General features: G+C 48.6%; 2 protein-coding genes across 2 annotated transcripts; one reads left to right on the top strand and one right to left on the bottom strand.

Annotated features, from left to right (window-relative positions):
• Positions 1-5,763: 5,763 nt before the first annotated feature.
• LOC123405759 (probable CCR4-associated factor 1 homolog 11) lies at positions 5,764-11,103 on the top strand. The gene is made up of 2 exons (XM_045099326.1): positions 5,764-6,112; positions 10,157-11,103. Exons 1-2 carry the CDS (start codon positions 5,764-5,766, stop codon positions 11,101-11,103), a joined length of 1,296 nt encoding a protein of 431 aa, XP_044955261.1.
• A 2,165-nt stretch (positions 11,104-13,268) lies between these two features.
• LOC123404201 (endoglucanase 8) lies at positions 13,269-15,593 on the bottom strand. Its single transcript, XM_045098118.1, has 2 exons — positions 15,290-15,593; positions 13,269-14,826 (listed from the first exon to the last, which is right to left on the bottom strand). The coding sequence occupies exons 1-2, from the start codon at positions 15,521-15,523 to the stop codon at positions 13,570-13,572; spliced, it is 1,491 nt and encodes a 496-aa protein (XP_044954053.1). The 5' UTR covers positions 15,524-15,593; the 3' UTR covers positions 13,269-13,569.
• Positions 15,594-16,083: the final 490 nt, after the last annotated feature.

Here is a 16,083-nt window from a genome sequence, read left to right as displayed (position 1 = left end):
TTGATGAAGCACAAATCTGAGACGTTTGAAAAGTTCAAGGAATTTCAGAGTGAGGTTGAGAATCCACGTGACAGAAAAATTAAATGTCTACGATCTGATCGTGGAGGAGAGTATTTGAGTCACGAGTTTGGCACACACCTAAGGAAGTGTGGAATCGTTTCACAACTAACGCCGCCTGGCACACCGCAGCGCAACGGAGTGTCTGAACGTCGTAATCGCACTTTATTAGATATGGTACGATCTATGATGTCTCTCACCGACTTACCGCTATCATTTTGGGGATACGCATTAGAAACTGCAGCATTCACTTTAAATAGGGCACCGTCTAAATCCGTTGAGACGACACCGTATGAACTATGGTTTGGCAAGAAACCTAAGTTGTCGTTTCTTAAAGTTTGGGGCTGCGATGCTTATGTGAAGAAACTTCAACCAGAAAAGCTCGAACCCAAAGCGGAGAAATGCGTATTCATAGGATACCCTAAGGAAACTATTGGGTATACCTTCTATCTTAGATCCGAAGGTAAAACCTTTGTTGCAAAGAACGGATCCTTTCTAGAGAAAGAGTTTCTCTCGAAAGAAGTAAGTGGGAGGAAGGTAGAACTTGATGAGGTAATTACACCCCCTCTCGAACAGGAAAGTAGCGCAGCGCGGGAAGTTGTTCCTGTGGCGCCTACACCGACTGAAGAGGAAGTTAATGATGATGATCATGAAGCTTCGGACCAAGTTACTACTGGACCGCGAAGGTCCACAAGGGCACGCTCCGCACCAGAGTGGTACGGCAACCCTGTGATGGAAATCATGTTGTTAGACAACGGTGAACCTTCGAACTATGAAGAAGCGATGGCGGGCCCGGATTCCAACAAATGGCTTGAGGCTATGAAATCCGAGATAGGATCCATGAATGAGAACAAAGTATGGACTTTGGTGGACTTGCCCGATGACCGGCGAGCCATAGAAAATAAATGGATCTTCAAGAAGAAGACTGATGCAAACGGTAATGTAACCGTTTACAAAGCTCGACTTGTCGCAAAGGGTTTTCGACAAATTCAAGGAGTTGACTACGAAGAGACTTTCTCTCCCGTAGCGAAGCTGAAATCAGTTCGAATCATGTTAGCAATTGCCGCCTTTTATGATTATGAAATTTGGCAAATGGACGTCAAAACAGCGTTCCTTAACGGGAACCTTAAGGAAGAGTTGTATATGATGCAACCAGAAGGTTTTGTCGACCCTAAGGGTGCTAACAAAGTATGCAAGCTCCAGCGCTCCATCTATGGGCTGGTGCAAGCATCTCGGAGTTGGAACATTCGCTTTATTGAGGTGATTAAAGCGTTTGGGTTCATACAGGTTTACGGAGAAGCCTGTCTGTAGCTTTCCTCATACTATATGTGGATGACATATTATTGATGGGGAATAATATAGAGATGTTGGAGAGCATAAAGGCCTATTTGAACAAGAGTTTTTCAATGAAGGACCTTGGAGAAGCTGCATACATATTAGGCATCAAGATCTATAGAGATAGATCGAGACGCCTCATAGGTCTTTCGCAAGGTACATACCTTGACAAGATATTGAAGAAGTTCAATATGGAAAACTCAAAGAAAGGGTTCTTGCCAGTTTTGCAAGGTATGAGATTGAGTAAGACTCAGTCGCCGACCACGGCAGCAGATAGAGAGAAGATGAGTTCTGTCCCCTACGCTTCAGCCGTGGGCTCTCTAATGTATGCCATGCTGTGTACCAGACCTGATATAAACCTTGCCATAAGTTTGGTAGGGAGGTACCAAAGTAATCCCAGTACGGAATACTGTACAGCGATCAAGAATATCCTTAAGTACCCGAAAAGGACTAAGGAAATGTTTCTCATTTATGGAGGTGACGAAGAGCTCGTCGTAAAGGGTTACGTCGATGCTAGCTTCGACACAGATCCGGATGACTCTAAGTCACAGACCGGATACATATATGTGTTGAATGGTGGGGCAGTGAGCTGGTGCATCAACAAGCAAGAAGTCGTGGCAGCATCTACATGTGAAGCGGAGTACATAGCTGCTTCAGAAGTGGCTCATGAAGGAATTTGGATGAAGGAGCTCATCACCGACCTTGGAGTGGTTCCAAGCGCGTCGGGTCCTATGACACTCTTTTGTGATAACACTGGAGCCATTGCCATAGCCAAGGAGCCCAGGTTTCACCGGAAGACGAAGCACATCAAGCGCCGCTACAACTCCATCCAGGACCATGTCCAGAGTGGAGTGATAGATATTTGTAAAGTACACACGGATCTGAATATTGCAGACCCGTTGACTAAACCTCTTCCACGAGCAAAACATGATCAACACCATAATGCTATGGGTGTTCGATACATCACAATGTAACTAGATTATTGACTCTAGTGCAAGTGGGAGACTGTTGGAAATATGCCCTAGAGGCAATAATAAAATGGTTATCATATTTCCTTGTTCATGATAATCGTCTATTGTTCATGCTATAATTGTATTAACAGGAAACAGTAATACATGTGTGAATAAATAGATCACAATGTGTCCCTAGCAAGCCTCTAGTTGGTAGCTCGTTAGTCAATAGATGATCATGGTTTCCTGATCATGGGCATTAGATGTCATTGATAACGGGATCACATCCTTGGGAGAATGATGTGATGGACAAGACCCAATCCTAAGCATAGCACTAGATCGTATTGTTCGTATGCTAAAGCTTTTCTAATGTCAAGTATCTTTTCCTTCGACCGTGAGATTGTGCAACTCACGGATACCGTAGGAGTGCTTTGGGTGTATCAAACGTCACAACGTAACTGGGTGACTATAAAGGTGCACTACGGGTACCTCCGAAAGTGTCTGTTGGGTTGGTACGAATCGAGATCGGGATTTGTCACTCCGTGTGACGGAGAGGTATCTCTGGGCCCACTCGGTAGAACATCATCATGAGCTCAATGTGACTAAGGAGTTGGTCACACGATGACGTGCTACGGAACGAGTAAAGAGACTTACCGGTAACGAGATTGAACAAGGTATAGGTATACCGACGATCGAATCTCGGGCAAGTTCTATACCGACAGACAAAGGGAATCGTGTACGGGATTGATTGAATCCTTGACATCGTGGTTCATCCGATGAGATCATCGTGGAGCAAGTGGGAGCCACCATGGGTATCCAGACCCCGCTGATGGTTATTGGCCAGAGAGGTGTCTCGGTCATGTCTGCCTGTCTCCCGAACCCGTAGGGTCTACACACTTAAGGTTCGATGACGCTAGGGTTATAGGGCATTGTTATACGAGGTTACCGAAAGTTGTTTGGAGTCCCGGATGAGATCCCGGACGTCATGAGGAGCTCCGGAATGGTCCGGAGGTAAAGATTGATATATAGGACGGATGGTTTCGGATACCGGAAGTGTTTTGGGCATCACCGGTAACGTACCGGGACCACCGGCGGTGGCCCCGGGGGTCCACCGAAGGGGGGCAACGACCCCGAGAGGCTAGATGGGCTAAGTGCGGGAGGGAACCAGCCCCTAGGTGGGCTGGTGCGCCTCCCACACCCAGCCCAATGCGCAAGTGGTGGGGAGAGGGGGCAACCCTAGGCGCAGGTGGGCCTTAGGCCTACCAGGTGGTGCGTCACACCCCCTCCCACCCTAGCCGCCGCCCCCCTCTCCCATCTGGTGGCCGCCGGCCCCTAGGGAGGGAACCCTAGGGGTGGCGCAGCCCTCCCCCCACCTCCTATAAATAGAGAGGGGTTTTGGCCATTGAGACGCACGGTTTTCCCTCTCTCTCGGCGCAGCCCTGCTCTTCCTCCTCCTCCTCTCCGCCGGCGCTTAGCGAAGCCCTGCTGGGAGACCTCGTCTCTCCATCGACACCACGCCGTCGTGTTGCTGGAGTTCTTCCCCAACCTCTCCCTCCTCCTTGCTGGATCAAGGTGCGGGAGACGTCACCGGGCTACACGTGTGTTGAACGCGGAGGTGCCGTTGTTCGGCATAGATCGGAATCGCTACGAGTACGACTCCATCAACCGCGTTCTAGCAACGCTTCCGCTTAGCGATCTTCAAAGGTATGAAGATGCTCTTACCCCTCTCTCGTTGCTGGTCTCTCCATCGGAAGATCTGAATATTCGTAGGAAAATTTTGAATTTATGCTACGTTATCCAACACAGCGACCATCCCCAGCACCCTCCGGCGGGGCTGCAAGCCTCCGCACGAGGAGGGGCCGAAGGCTGCAGGGGAGAGGGCGAGAGCCACCGCTGGCCTGCACGAGGAACCAGGGGCGCGCACGGGACGACGGTCTTCGACCCCGTCACCGGCGGCCGCCGTGGCTCAGCCACAAAGGAAAGGTGGCGAGTGGCCTCCTTGTGGCTCGGTGAAAGGAGAAAGCGGCGGGGTGAGGAGAGAAATGAACGCGGCTAGGGTTTCGGCAGGGAAGAGGGGGGGTTTTACCCCAGCGCAAATCGTGCCCGGCCGTCGGATATAATCCGACGGTCCGGGGCAAAACCCTAAGCGGTGCAGGCCACCACGGGCCGGAAGGAAGAAGGGCCGGCCTAGGCCGAGCCGTGGTAGGCCGAAGTGGCGCACCCTAAGTCGCGTACAAGGGAGCCAGCGCTTGACCGCCAGGAGGGGCGATGGGCCTTCGGGCTAACAGAGGGAAAAACCCCAGGCCGGCGGGAGGAATCCCAGGGCCGGCCCATTTTTCTGTTTTAAAGGACCTTTTTATTTCTGTCCCTTTTATGGCAGATTTAAAACAGTTTTTTCTAGGCATTTTTCCTACGAAAACATGTTTAGAAAAATATAAATTAAAATGTTCAAAGTTTGTGTGAATATTTACAGAATTGTTATATAATTTTTCTGTAAAGAAAAGTAGAAAGTATTTTGAGAATAAAATAGCTTTCTCAGAAAAGGAAAAGTTCATGAATTTTATAAAAGCATTAATAAAATTCATGAATTTTATTTTAAATGTCAGAATTATTTTCTGTAAAGTTAAGAGGCACATGAAATTTTATTTCACGATTTCCGCTGCTAAAAGCAATATGGAATATGATAATGTTGTTATTCTGACCGGCGTTGTTTAATCACACGGTCATATTGCATATTGCAAAATGATGCATTTATTTCTATCATTTGCCCAACGGTAATGTAGATTAATATGCATAGGCAATTATATGATTATTTTAACCAACGTTATTTAATGCATATGATTGTCGTACTGACTTCGCTTATTTGGTGATTTCAGGAGGTTTCCATCTGATGAGCTGCCTCAAGGAAATTCTGACACTCAGGGGGGACAACTACTTTGAGTGGAGGAAGAAGGTGGACATGGCTCTCTGCATTGCAGAGGTGGACTGGGTTCTGGAGGAACCACAGCCAGCTGCACCTGCAGACCCAGTCAGAGAGGCTGATGAGGATGATCAGAGCTGGGACAAAAGGCAAGCAAATTATGAAAAAGAGGTGATGTCCCACTCCATCAGCAACATGCTATGGTTAAATGCCAACAAGAAATGTTTGGCGTTTATAAAGAACACCATTGAGACCACTATCGTGGGATCAATTGCTGATTGCCCTACGGCAAAAGAAATGCTGAACAAGATAAAGAGTCAGTTTACTGGCTCTTCTAAGACGTATGCCACCTAGTTGATCAAACAACTGGTGACAGAGAGCTACCATGGTGGTGGCCATGGCATAAGGGAGCACATCCTTAGGATGAGCCACACGGCGGCTAAGCTCAAACCTATGGATGCGGATCTGAAGATAAAACCAGCTCTCCTTGTCCACCTGGTGATGGCTTCGTTGCCTAAGGAGTTCGAGACCTTTGTAGTCAACTACAACATGCAGCCCGAGACTTGGGACATTGAAAAGGTCATCGCAATGTGCACACAAGAGGAGGAGAGGATTACGGCCTTACATGGTGGCTCTCTTAACTATGTGAAGGAAAAGAAGAAGGGCTTTCTGCCTAACAAAGGTTCCCCCTCCAAGCCACAAGGCAATGGCAATGGCAATGGCAAAGCTCCTGTCCATTATCAGCATAGGCACATTCCAGTGGACAGGGAAACTGGCGTCCACTGTAAGGAGAAAGGGCACTACAAGAAGGATTGCCCTGTTTTTCTAAAGACCTTCATGGCTAAGAGAGGTAAAGATATAGTTTCTTTTGTTAATGAATCCTTGTATACAAATTTTATGAAATCTACTTGGTGAATTGACTCAGGAGCAACTGTTCATGTTGCAAATTCTTTAGAGGGATTCAGTTCGACGATAACTTTGCCAAGAAATTCAAGAAGAATTGAAGTTGTGAACGGTGTCCAAGCCGAAGTTGAAGCTGTGGGTGACGTCTCCTTGGAGCTAGCCGGTGGTTTCAAACTTCTACTTAGGGATGTGCTTTTCGTACCTTCATGTAATAGGAACTTAATAAGTGTTTCCAGTTTAGACAAAGACGATTATCAATGTTTCTTTGGACATGGCAAATGTGCCATTTGGTCTCATAATGATTATGTTGGGGATGCATTTCTATATGATGAGCTTTATTTATTATCGCTATGTGAAAAAGCGCCCTATGTGTTGAATGTGAATGAACAAAGTACTTCGTCGAACAACGATCAAAAGAAAAGAAAAGGAACTCACGACTCCTCGAAACTATGGCACTGTCGATTGGGCCATATTTCCAGGGGGAGAATAGAAAGATTAATCAAAAATGAAATTCTTCCAAAGTTGGAGTTCTCTGACTTAGAACAATGCGTGGATTGCATTAAAGGAAAATATGTAAAACAAATAAAGAAAGGAGCAAACCGAAGCACAGGAACACTGGAAATTGTCCACACTGATATTTGTGGACCGTTTCCGGTGAAAAGTCTGGATGGTTATGATTCATTCATAACGTTCACAGACGATTACTCCCGCTTTGGTTACATTTATCCAATCAAAGACCGACATGAAGCATTGGATAAATTCAAAATATTCAAAGCTGAAGTTGAAAATCAGCTTGATAAAAATATTAAGATAGTGAGGTCTGACCGTGGGGGGGAGTACTACGGTCGACACACTCCATATGGCCAAGTCCCTAGACCTTTTGCAAAATTCTTGCAAGAGACTGGCATTGTTGCCCAGTATTCCATGCCGGGCGAGCCTTAGCAAAATGGAGTAGCTGAAAGGCGTAACCGTACTCTCATGGATATGGTACGCAGCATGAGAGCTACTCAGACCTTCCGTTGGGATTGTGGATGGAGGCGCTTAAAACCGCCATTCACATTCTCAACAGAGTTCCAAGCAAGTCGGTGCCCAAAACACCGCACGAGCTCTGGACAGGAAGAGTGCCATCCCTACAACACTTAAGAGTGTGGGGATGCCCTGCTAAGGCCAAAATGTTTAATCCAAATCTTGGAAAGTTAGACCCGAAGACAGTGAGTTGCCATTTCATTGGCTACCCTGATAGGTCAAAAAGTTTTCGTTTCTACTGTCTAGACACACAAAGTTTGTGGAAACGAGACATGCTTTCTTCTTAGAGGACGATATGATGAGGGGGAGCCGGGTAGCTCGGAAAATTGATCTTGAGGAGAAAAGGGTGCATGCACCCATTCCGATGATTCAAGAGCCATTTTTCTCACTACCCGCTGTAACTCCAACCATGACAACTGCGGGAGAAGACCCGGAACCTGTCCTTCAGGAGCCGACTGAACCCATTGTTGATCATGAATTGGAAGTGCAGCAAGAAATAGTAGAAAGTGTGCCCGACAATGAGGCACTTAGAAGGTCTAATAGAACAAGAGGACCTGCTATTTCTACTGATTATAAAGTATACAACACAGAAATGGCTCATATGGAAGGTGATCCCACCACATATGAGGAGGCCATTAAAAGCCCTCACTCATCAAAATGGATAGAGGCAATGGAACATGAGATGAAATCGATGAGTTCCAATCATGTTTGGGACTTAGAGATTATTCCTAAAGGAGCAAAGACAGTAGGCTGCAAATGGGTCTACAAAACAAAGTATGACTCTAATGGAAATGTAGACAAGTATAAAGCCCGACTTGTGGCAAAAGGATTTACACAAAGAGAAGGGATAGATTACAATGAGACCTTTTCTCCGGTCTCTTGTAAGGATTCCTTCAGAATCATAATGGCACTAGTTGCTCATTTTGATTTAGAGCTTCATCAAATGGATGTAAAGACGACGTTTCTAATCGGTGATTTAGAAGAAGATGTCTACATGAAACAACCCAAGGGTTTTATCATGGAAGGCAAGGATGATCTAGGTTGCCGTCTAAAGAAATCCATTTATGGGCTAAGGCAAGCCTCTAGACAGTGGTACATCAAGTTCAATGATACCATTAAAAGATTTGGATTCCGAGAGAATGTTGAGGATAATTGCATTTATGCTAAGTTTAAACATGGGAAATATATTTTCCTAATCTTGTATGTGGATGATATCTTGCTTGCAAGCAATGGTATTGGTCTACTACAAGAGACAAAGAAGTTTTTATCCTCACACTTCGACATGAAAGACCTTGGTGAAGCTTCATATGTTTTGGGCATTGAAATTCACCGAGACAGGAAGAATGGAGTCTTAGGACTCTCACAGAAAGCATATTTAGAGAAAGTTCTCCAAAAGTATAATATGCATAAGAGCAAAGCCACACCTGCTCCCATAGTCAAGGGCGATAGTTTTGGGAAAATCAATGTCCCAAGAATCAGTACGAGCTCAATGAAATGAAAACAGTACCGTATACTTCGGCTGTTGGAAGTTTACAGTACGCACAAGTGTGCACACGCCCTGACTTAGATTTTATCATCGGAGTACTCGGTAGATATCAAGCAAATCCAGGCCAAGAGCACTAGAAGATGGCAAAGAAAGCTTTGCGTTATGTGCAAGGCACAAAGGAAATCATGCTGACATATAGGCGATCTGATTCCCTAGAGATAAAAGGGTACTCAGACGCCGATTTTGCGGGAGATAGAGATGATAGAAAATCCACGTCTGGGGACGTGTTCACTCTCGCAGGGGGGGCTATTTTATGGAAAAGCTCTAAACAGACCATAGTTGCATCGTCTACGATGCAAGCAGAGTTCATAGCATGTTTTAAAGCCACCGGACAGGTGATATGGCTAAAGAAATTTATACCCGACTTGAAAGTGGTAGATTGTATCCACAAGCCACTAAAGATATACTGCAACAACCAGCCCGCAGTATTCTATGCTCACAACAACAAGTCCAGCAATGCTGCCAAGACAATAGATATAAAGTATTATGTTGTGAAAGATAAAATCCAGGATCAAACTATAAGTCTCGAGCATATAAGTACGAAGTATATGCTTGCGGATCCGCTAACGAAAGGCCTACCACCCAGTGTGTTCAAGGAACACTTAGCCGGCATGGGTTTGATGGAAAGCCTATGATTCCTGGATAATAAGAGGCCCAGAAGTAAATGGATTTGTTTCAAAACAAAAGGTGTGTTATGGTTGTATGATTCTATCGGCAATTAAGCTGTGACGATGAGACATGCTCTACACGCCTATATATGATGGAACAAATAAAAGTATAAAGTCAAAGTGAAAGTTGAGATCAAGGGGGAGAATGTTAGGTTGATCTCTTCCGCGTGGGCCCAACGGCCCACCGGGCCCTTGATCTATGCGCCCTGATCGGGGGCGCCCAACCCGTTATGGTTGGTGGGCCCCTGTGACCTGCGCTATAAATAAAGTGGTGGGGGCCGGGGCGCACGGTACGAGGTTCACCGCGCCGCCAGACTCCCCACATAAATCCCCTACCGATCTAGGGTTAGCGTAGTGCTCACGGAAAGCACTACCCACGACCACACCTCTTCCCTCACGTCACCGACGACTACACCGGCACCGATGGCCGGAACAGGGAGTTCCTCGGGCTCGGGATTAGGTGAGTACAATGGTAACTCCGGATTTATCTATGCCTAGTTGATCTACGGCTTCAACAAAGGGCCGATGGCATCGCGCGGGGGCGCTGGTACTGGCACTGAGATCACAGCCGCGCCAAGCGTCACGCCGTAGGATTCTCCGAGCTGTACCCAGTCCCAGAGTAGGATCGGCCATTGACGCGACCTGCTACCTTCCCCGAATCACCGGCCAATTCGTGTTCCGTCTCCGACTCCGGCTACGACTCCGCCGATCCAACCCCTCTGCATCTTCTTTGTGTTATATATATGTAAAGGGAACTCCTCAGCTCAGCACCCGGCTCGTGGAAGCATCGATCGATCGATCTGCATGAACCCAGCCGCCGGCATGTTCCCCATGTTTCCGCCGCCACCGCCGCCGGAGATGCCTTTCAGCTACCACACGTTCCCCGCGCCCCCGCCGCCGTTCTACTTCCACAATGCAGCTCCGGTGCCGGTAGTGTGCTCCGTGTGGGCGTCCAACTTCAGGGACGAATCTCACAACCTCCGCCGCATGGCCTGGAACGCCAGGTACGTCGCCGTGAACGTGCAGTACCCGGGCCTCGTCCACCACCACGCCGGAAAGGACCACAACGTCCTCACCGTGGAGGAGCGCTACTCCGTCGTCAAGGCCAACGTGGACACCCTCAAGCCGCTCCAGGTGGGCGTCGCCCTCCGCGACGCCGACGGCCGGCACCTCGGCGCGTGGGAGTTCAATCTCCGTGATTTCTGCCGGCTGGCCGACCCGTGCGACGGCAACTCCCTCAAGTACCTCGACGACCGCGGTCTCAACGTCGACGAGCTCCGTGTCCGCGGCCTCAGCGCCAAGATGCTCAGAGAGGCGCTGCTGTGTTCCGGCCTGTTGGACGCTCGGGGTGGGCGATCGTGGATCGTCTACGCCGGGGCCTACCACGTTTCTTACCTCCTCAAGCTCCTCACCGGCGGCGCCCCGCTGCCGGAGGACATGGCGGGGTTCGTCGACGCCGTGCGGAGTTACCTCGGCGACCAGGTCTACGACGTCGCGAGGATGGCGGCCGACTGCCCGGCCATGCCGTTGGGGCTGGAGCGCATCACCGCTCACCTCGGCTTCCAGTCTCCCTTGGGGAGCCCTTGCCTCGCGGCTGCCGCCGGCGTGCACGCGCTGCAGGTCTTCATGCGGCTCAAGTACGGAGAGTTGGGCGGCGACGTGGAGAGGCACCAAGGCCTGCTTCAAGGCCTGCACTAGATAGCTAGGTCGTACGTCGACAACCTGAATTTGTCCAACAGACTGAAGCTAGCGGTAGTTCTGATCGAGTCTTTGAAAACAAGGATTGGTCCCAAAAAAGAGGATTGGTAAATTGGTACCGCAAGTTTCGTAGGACAATGTATTTGATTTTTGTATACTCACGACACTTATTTTTGTCACAACAGTTATTTTTGAGTCGGATGGAGTATGCATAAAAGATTAGTAATTTGGTATTGTAGTTTTATGGGTCAAAATATTTGATTATTTTAGTGTGATTCATAGTAATGTTGCCCATGTAACCAGATATTAATAAGAAGTTATATAAAGATATCCAGTTTTCTTGGCTACACTGCCTACCAGCGTTGTGTGTTAACAGTCTTTGCACCCATATTGTTGAGCAGTTATATTAGCCTATGCACAACTATCTTAAAGCATCCTCAATAATGACCTGTAAATTAAACATCGCATACAGAAGACCAACATTCAAAGCAATCTGCATACATTTTAAACCGGGCGAATTATATATAAATCTAATAATTTACAAACCAAAGAAAGTTTATATATTTTGGACAATTTTCATCATTAAAGAAAAGGAGGGTATCATATTGCCATATTGGGGCAGACATTTGGATACCATGCTCCCAACGCACGACCGAGTCAAAATCAAAGCAGACATGAAAATCGATAGGCATGATAAAATCCTCAGGCCTTTTTCAATAGGAGCTGCTAGTCGTCTACCGATGGATCCATACTAAACATCGATCACCGAAATAGCCGTTCGATGTACACGCTCACAGCCGTTCGATTTATTTGCTGGCATGCGGTTTGATTGCCTCTTCTGACCAATTAATTCCTGAAGCAACGGTCCAGTTGCAGAAACGAGCTCATTGCCCTGCAAAAATCTTTGCATCAGAGGCCGCTCCGTAAAAATCAGTCGTTCGATTTATTTGCTGGCATGCGATTTGATCGCCTCCTCTGACCAATTAATTCCTGAAGCAATGGTCCAGTTGCAGAAACGAGCTCGTTGCCCTGTAAAAATCTTTGCATCAGAGGTCGTGCCGTAAAAATCTTTGCAACAAATGTCATGTTGCAAAAAACTTTTACAACATATGTGAGGTTGTAGAAAAAAATTGTTCGTCTTTTTGGAACATATGTACTGTTGCGGAAGATTTTTTTTTCCAACGAAGGTCATGTTCCCAAAAACTTTACCTTGCACGTTCTCACACCGAGCACTCCTCCGACACTTTCTTCAAGCTGAGTTATGTTTCTGAAACAAGACCCTTATTGCGGAAGAAAAATATATTCATTGTTGAACCCTTTTTTCTTTTTAAAAAAATACTGTGTTGCGGAAATCTTTTGAAACTAGCCAATTGCTGAAAAAAACTTCACGACCAAACTTTTTTCTGAAACAGTACATGTGTTGCAGAAACCTTCTGAAACAATACTCTTGTTGCATGAAAGGAAAACTGACTGCACGAGACTTGTCGTCAGCGACGAGCACTCGATTAAGACCAATCCGACGGCTAAGCAAGCGGCGGATGATTCACGTGCATCAGCCGGTTGAGCAATAGAGTTTTCCTTTTTTTTCAGTGCATCAGTGCTTAGATGAGGGGCTAAGTGTATTAAAAACCTTAGCAACTACTTTCCCGTCTCAGTTTATAGGGCAAACACGTGATTCTAGATCATTGATTTAACTAACTAAATATACATCATATGTGACGATAAATATATATTTAAAAACTATATCCACTTAAGAATTCAATGATATATTTTTATGACATATAATGTATAATTAGTCAAACCAATGACCCAAAACCACGCACATGCCGTGTAAACTGATACAGAGGGAGTAGTTTTTTCAACATAGATGCTTAGTTTTTGTTGCTAAGCTTCCCTCATGAAATTGTTCAATAATTAAATTTTTGTATGCATTGGTTAGTAGTCATTTTACATAGGTTTACGTGTTTAGTATCCTTTTTTTGTCACCATAATGTTCTCTCCTTTTTAATTGTTTTCTTACATCACTTTCTTGACGACGTGGCATCCTTAGCACTGGAAAGGGGCTCACAGCTCCAATCCAAGAGGGCTTAGTGAATCACTGAATCTAAAGATTTTTACAAGGCAACCCAGAATTAGCCAAACATGTAAACAACTGAAAGTACTCATTTAGTCTGAATAATGCGACATACTCCTTGATTAAGTACTAATAACGGACACATACACATCAACTGATCTTAAAGTACGAATTAAATATAAAAAAACTCAATTAATTAATCAAGAAGGCACTGTCCTAAAATTAAACTGAAGAAGCAGAGACAAAGCGAGAGTGGGAAAGAAACTATTCGATCGAGGAGCCAACATGACGCGAGTTCGCATGCATGCAAGATGCTACTCGAGCATGTGGGTTGTGTGGCATGGATCGACGGGCCGGCTCAACGAATCAACCCATGGATACGTCTCATGGTATCAGTGGGAGGCGACGAGGTTGGGGCCGCGTCCGGCGAGCGCGGCGAGCGCGCCGATGGCGAGGGAGTTGATGTAGGTGCAGGGCTCGGTGCACGCCGACGCGTTTCGCTTGTCTATGAAGTTGTCGGCGCCGTCTGGCCCGCCCATGATGGCCCCCGTGAGCTCGTTCGGGTTGGGCCTGTCCGGCGCGAACCAGTCGCCGAAGCTCATGCCACAGTTGACCACCGTCCCGGGCTTGAGCACCGGCGTGGATGCGCCGCGGTGGTGCGGCTGCGTGGGCGGGTTGGCCCCGAAGCCGACGACGTAGGACCTCCCCCTCGGGTTGGCCCCCAGGAGGTAGTCCATCTGCTGCTTGGCGAACTCCCTGAGCCTGTCCGGCTTGATGGGCGTGGCGCCGCACATGACGTTCTGGCCGGCTGTGTGGAGCCAGTCGGCGTAGACGACGAAGAGGAAGGCGGTGCCGGTGACGTACTGCGAGTTGGCGCCGTCGCGGAGGTGGATCATGCCGCCCGGGGTGATGAAGACCTGGTGGAAGGGGGTGTCGGGTAGGACGGCGCAGACGAAGTTGTCGGCCTGCGTCTTGTAGCTCTGCATGCCGCCGCTGGCCGTCATGTTGTGCTCGGCGAGGAGGATCTGCGCGCCGGGGTACTTGAGGTCCCAGCTGAACTCGGCGACGCTGGAGGAGATGGCCTCGTGGGAGATGAAGTCGGCGTAGACCTGGCGCTTGGTGGCGAGGAAGAGCCAGGTCGCCGCCCAGAGCAGCTCGTCGTTGTAGCCCGAGTAGGAGCAGTAGAAGGGGCACTCGCCGTCGTAGGTCTTGAGGTGGGTCCTGGCGAAGTCGTAGAGCAGCTTGGCCTTGTTGAGGAGGCGGCGGGCGTAGTTCTTGTCGTTGCGGAAGACCATGGCGGAGGCGGCGAGGGCGGCGGCGGTCTCGGCGGCGATCTCGGTGCCGGGGGTCTTGTCGTCGATCTGGTAGAGGGTGCGGGGGGTGGGCATGTTCTCGGGGCGGACCCAGCACTGGTGGTCTAGGTTGGGGTCGCCCACCTGCACCCACATGTGGTTCTTCTTGGTGGCGCACTTGAGGAAGTAGTCGGTGCCCCACCGGATGGCCTCCTGCACGTGCTTCAGCTCCCCCGCCGCCTGCAGCTCCGGCTTGAACGCCAGCGCCGCCCACGCCAGCGTCGTCACCGTGAACGCCAGCGGCAGGCCGTACTTCACGTTGTCGCCGGCGTCGTAGTACCCGCCGGTCAGATCAACCTGAACCATCCAATTAATGACAACGGTTTCGTCATTCATGCATGCACAAGCTCTGCTTGAAATGCATGTTGGCCAGGCGACGTTCCATCAATGTATTTAGCTCAAAAAGAGATCAACGGGCGTGATTCATGTCGTACTGTATGATGCAAATGCGAATGGCCGATCGACGCTAATTAGCAGTTATATGTGCGTGAATCACGCATGGTGATCTCATAACGTACGCCATGAACGCTCCACCCATTTAACATACGCACGCTTGCATTCAACATGGACGCGACCAAACCGATCGAGAAATTCGATCATGCATGATGCTGACAGGAACGCGAAGGACGTGATCGACCAAACCAAGAAGCTCATGGATGCATGCAGATATGATATGAAAAGCGAAGGAAAGAAATTAAGCGGGCCGGGGAGCATGCATGCAAGATCAACGGCGGCGATAACGCCGGCCCGCAACACGTACATGGGCGAGCTTGCCATCCTCCATGCCGGAGTCGCCGCGCCACTTGATGCGGTTGTCGGGCGGCAGCTTCCCGGACCGCTGCGCCTCGAGGAACATGATCGACTTGGTGAGCGCGTCCTTGTAGTTGAAGGAGGCGGCGCCGGCGACGTCGCCGGACATGACCAGCGCCGCGAGGAGCAGCGCGGCGCAGCGGACGCCGCCGCCGAGGGTCGCCGGGGTGTGTCTCTTCTTCATGGCGCCCGCGCTCGTGGTGGAGGGAGGGGGAGGCCGAGGGCGGGGCGTGGGCGTGCCGTCCGTGTGGGGGGTGGCCGGGGAGGCAGGGAGGGAGGGAGGGAAGCTAAAAGGGGGAGGGGCGAGAGGGAGTTGAGGAGGTTGCGAAGTGTTCGGCCCAGAATGCCTTCGGTTTCAGACGGTCAGCTGCTGGTCTCCCTCCCTGGCGGTTAGTTTCTCCTGCCTGTCATGCATGGCAAAAACCGACAAAGAAAACGCACTCGTGTTTTTTTTAGGGCAACAGTGGAGCATACTTGTTAGTCATTGCAGCTTGGATCATCAATCATCCTACTAATTTCCGTTCAAAAGTGCTGCTAGGTGTTGCTAACATTGTGGGCAGTGAATTTTTTTTTTGAATATTTCATGTGAAAGAATAGTTACATCATTCGCTAGAGTATCTATGAGAAAGCCAGGAGGCTCCTCCATCCACTTTATAGTTCTAGTGCGTTCAGCAAATCTAGCTAGGGTATGTGCGACCATGTTTGCTTTCGTGGGGCAGAAGACAAACTGAATAAAGCTAAAGT

Source organism: Hordeum vulgare, chromosome 6H, assembly GCF_904849725.1.
Source record: "Hordeum vulgare subsp. vulgare chromosome 6H, MorexV3_pseudomolecules_assembly, whole genome shotgun sequence".
In the NCBI taxonomy this organism is placed as follows: Eukaryota; Viridiplantae; Streptophyta; class Magnoliopsida; order Poales; family Poaceae; genus Hordeum; species Hordeum vulgare.
This window is presented reverse-complemented; position numbering and strand designations above follow the sequence as displayed.

Coding starts and splice junctions, on each gene's coding strand:
- LOC123405759 (XM_045099326.1), top strand. CDS start 5,764: ATGGCTTCGTTGCCTAAGGAGTTCGAGACCTTTGTAGTCAACTACAAC. Junction 6,113..10,156: donor GACCTTCATGGCTAAGAGAG/GTAAAGATATAG, acceptor ATATATGTAAAG/GGAACTCCTCAGCTCAGCAC.
- LOC123404201 (XM_045098118.1), bottom strand. CDS start 15,523: ATGAAGAAGAGACACACCCCGGCGACCCTCGGCGGCGGCGTCCGCTGC. Junction 14,827..15,289: donor AGGATGGCAAGCTCGCCCAT/GTACGTGTTGCG, acceptor TGGATGGTTCAG/GTTGATCTGACCGGCGGGTA.